Here is a 3,538-nt window from a genome sequence, read left to right as displayed (position 1 = left end):
TCTGTGACTCACCAGGCTGCGGGTGCTAGGGCTCGCTGGAGCTTGTTGAGGCACAGCTCATCTTGGTGGGGCAGAGACGTGGCTCCAGCCCAGTGTGGACTGCCCCAGTGCTCTGTCCGGCAGGAGTGGGGGGACTGCAGCAGGTCCCTCCCCATCTTTTCCTGTAGGCCCCCTGTAAGTACTGGAAGGCTGCTATAAGGTCTCTGGAGCCTTCTCTTCTTCAGGCTGAGCAACCCCAGCTCTCTCAGCCTGACCTCATAGCAGAGGTGCTCCAGTCCTCTGATGACCTTCATGGCTTCCTCTGGACTTGCTCCAGCAGTTCCATGTCCTTCTTATGTTGGGGGCCCCAGAGCTGGATGCAGCACAGCAGGGGGGGGTCTCAGAGTAGGGGGACAATCACCTCCCTTGCCCTGCTGGTCACGCTGCTTTTGATGCAGCCCAGGATGCGGTTGGCCTTCTGGGCTGAGAGCGCACATTGCTGGCTCATGTTGAGTTTTTAATGAACCAACACCCTAAAGTCCTCCTCAGGACTCTCAATCCATTCTCCACCCAGCCTGTATTTGTGCTTGGGATTGCCCTGACCCATGTGCAGGACCTTGCACTTGGCCTTGTTGAACTTCACAAGGTTTGGACAGGGCCACCTCTCCAGCCCATCCAGGTGCCAGTGGGAGCATTGCAGCTGGGAGAAGGCACAGGTACTAATTGACTTTATTTATCGACAATGAGAAGGCAGAGATCACAAGCTGCCCTGCACACCCAGTGGAGTCCCAAGTAGGTCCCTTGCAGACCACAAAAGGCTGAGCATCCTGGTGCTTCAGGGCACTCAGTGAGTCCCCTTGCAGGGCCAGAGTGGTCACCAAGGAATAGCTTTACCTTCCCAGTTGAGCAGGGTCCCACTGTGTTTCTCAGAGAGGATGGGCAGCACAGACAGCAGCCCCCGCACGCTTGTGTCCACCGTCAGGTCAGCCTGCAATGGGTACATGTGAGGAGCAGGACCGAGACCCCACCATCATCCCCAGCCATCCACCAGCATCCACTCAGCTTGCACACATCGTCAGGAAGGCTCCTTCCACCCAGACCAAGCAGAGAGCCATGGGAGATGGGATGGGTGTCCTGGGAGGATGGTTGGGTATCTGCATGCTCACTGATGGCTTGGTTCCCTGCTGCAAGCAGGGTGCTATGTGCAGCCTTCTCAAAACTCCAGGGTTGCAGGGACCAGCCCCACCCCAAAACAGAGATCCTGCAGGATGAGGGGAGACCTCCTGGGCCTGCAGCTCTTTGAGGAAGGAGGTGCAGAGTGGGATGGGGCTGTGCCTCTCCTCCCTGCTCTGTCAGATTCAGGTTCTCTGCACATCTCCAGGCTGCCCAAAGCCTTTCTCCCCGTGAACAGGCCTCCTGCTCACCCTGGATATCTGCTGATGCCATTCCCCAGGCAGCACCCACATGTTCTGCAGTGGCCCAGCGCAGACACAGACAACCTGCAGCCTGAGAGGTAACTCATTCTTGCATGTATCCCTCCTCCTGAGAGCCATCCTGGCAACCTAAGGCACCTCCCATGCCACTGCAAGTTTGCAAGGCTTGGGTCCTACCCATGGGTCCCCTCCTCGACCCACTCAGCTGGAACCCACCTCCTGGCTGCCCATGTCGGTTTTCACCCAGCCAGGGTGAAGGGCCACGCAGAGGATCCCATCTTCACCATAGGTCAGAGCCTGGCACTTGGTCAGCATGTTGAGGGCAGCCTGCGGGAGGAAGAAGGCATCAACCATGGGCAGTAGAAAGCTCCATGCACCAGACTCCCCTCCCACCACTGCCTCATGGCAAGGGAGGAAAAGCAATGCCAGGTCCTCAAGAGATAGTGCATGAGTCCCCAAGGTGGGCAGCAGCTGGGCATGGAGATGCTCAGGGACCTCGGGCAGCGATCAGCACAAAGTCCCTCCATCTCAATCTCAGGTGCTGCCCTGGCAAGGGACAGCTCTGACTCCCTCTGACCCCATGAGCGCGGGCAGGTCCCCAGTGCACATACCTTGCTGCAGCGGTAGGAGACGACAGGCTTGAAGAAGGACTCTTGAGTTCTCTCGATGGACCCCATGACAGTGGAGATGTTGATGATGGCTGCCCTGCTGCAGCTCAGTCCCTTTTCTGTGCTCTCCCGGGCAGCTTTCTTCAACAGGGGCAGGAAGGCCTGGGGAGAAGCAACCCTGTGAGATGCTTCTGCCACAAACCAGCCCCACTTGTGGCAACCGCAACCCAGCCTGCCTACAACAGGGAGCATGAGGAGGAACAGCAGGAAGCCACCATGGCCAGCTCCATCCCCAGAGCTTCATCCATACCTGGGCCATCAGCATAGGCCCCACTGCATTGGTCTTGTAAGTCCTTATCATCTCTTCAGCGTCTGCTGTCTCCAGTGACGATGTCGGGATGTAAATGCCAGCATTGTTTATGAGCAGGTTCAAGCCTGTGCCGTTCAGCTTCCCCTCCACGATCTTGGCTGCATCAGTAATAGCTGAGGGATTTGCCACATCTGCAGTGGAAGAAAACAGGGTGTGAGAGTCATGGGGACGTGGGGAGAAGAGGGAGGTTAAAGTGCTGAGGAGCAGCTCTGCATCCCGACCTGCATGGCCTTCCGTCTGTGAGCACCAGATGGTGCTGTGCAACCAGCTCAGAGCACCCCGGCACCCACAGGCCTCAACTCATCCCAAATCTGCCTCCTTCACCATGCACAGGGGGCCTCACTACCAGAACCTGGAGGACCCTTCCCCCGGTTCTGCCCCGTGGTTGCAAAGTGCTGCTGTGACTCCCGTGCTGTGTCTCAGCAGCAGTCATGGCCTCCTGTCAGTGGACAAAGTCCATCCCTGAGAAACCTCTGAACCCAGGGCAATTCCAGGGGGTTTGGCCCCCACAGGGGCTGTGCTTGACCTGCTGTGGGATGGCTCTGCAAGGTCCTACAGCTCTTGCCCATGCTCTGGGCTGACTGCTGACTTGCCTGGGACTTGGGATCAAAACAGTTCAGCTGCGTGGCACAGCAAGGACACGGCCACTTGGCTGGGGGAGCTGAAGCCTGCCAGGATGGGTCACAAAAGCCTCCTGGTCCTGTGGCCATGGGGTACTGGGGCTGAGACAGGTCTGGAGAAGCTGGGCTTTTGGCAGTAGGACTTGAAGCAGCTCTGAAGAACTGGAGCCCCATGTAGAGCCTGAAGGCAGGGATGGAGGGAAGAAGAAACAGGGCAAGCAGGGCCAGCAGCAAAAAGTTTACCACCTTAGCAGCAGAGCACACCTACCCAGCTTCACAAGAACCAGGTTTGGGTGCTTGGATGCCAGATCTCTCAGCTCCTACAAAAAGAGACATGGAAACAATCAGCACAAGGCAGAAGTGATGCCAAGCATCCTCACCCTGAGGGAAATATCTTCCAGATATTACTCAGCACTTGTAGAATGGCTGGACTGGGGACCTGCCTAGGCACTTGGGCTTCTTCTAGGCTCCACAAAGCAACATGTACGTGCTCAGAGCATGACACGGCCACAACCATAAGATACTATT

At 57.2% G+C, this 3,538-nt stretch overlaps 1 protein-coding gene across 1 annotated transcript; it reads right to left on the bottom strand.

The window, feature by feature from the left end:
* Positions 1-853: 853 nt before the first annotated feature.
* Positions 854-3,330, bottom strand: LOC104533313 (uncharacterized oxidoreductase C663.06c-like; the record flags this gene model as incomplete). The annotated part of the gene is made up of 5 exons (XM_010189943.1): positions 854-967; positions 1,629-1,739; positions 2,024-2,182; positions 2,331-2,521; positions 3,279-3,330. Coding segments are annotated over 5 exons (627 nt in total), but the record flags the coding sequence as incomplete, so codon positions are not given.
* Positions 3,331-3,538: the final 208 nt, after the last annotated feature.

Source organism: Mesitornis unicolor, unplaced genomic scaffold, assembly GCF_000695765.1.
Source record: "Mesitornis unicolor isolate BGI_N332 unplaced genomic scaffold, ASM69576v1 scaffold16050, whole genome shotgun sequence".
Taxonomy (NCBI): domain Eukaryota; kingdom Metazoa; phylum Chordata; class Aves; order Mesitornithiformes; family Mesitornithidae; genus Mesitornis; species Mesitornis unicolor.
This window is presented reverse-complemented; position numbering and strand designations above follow the sequence as displayed.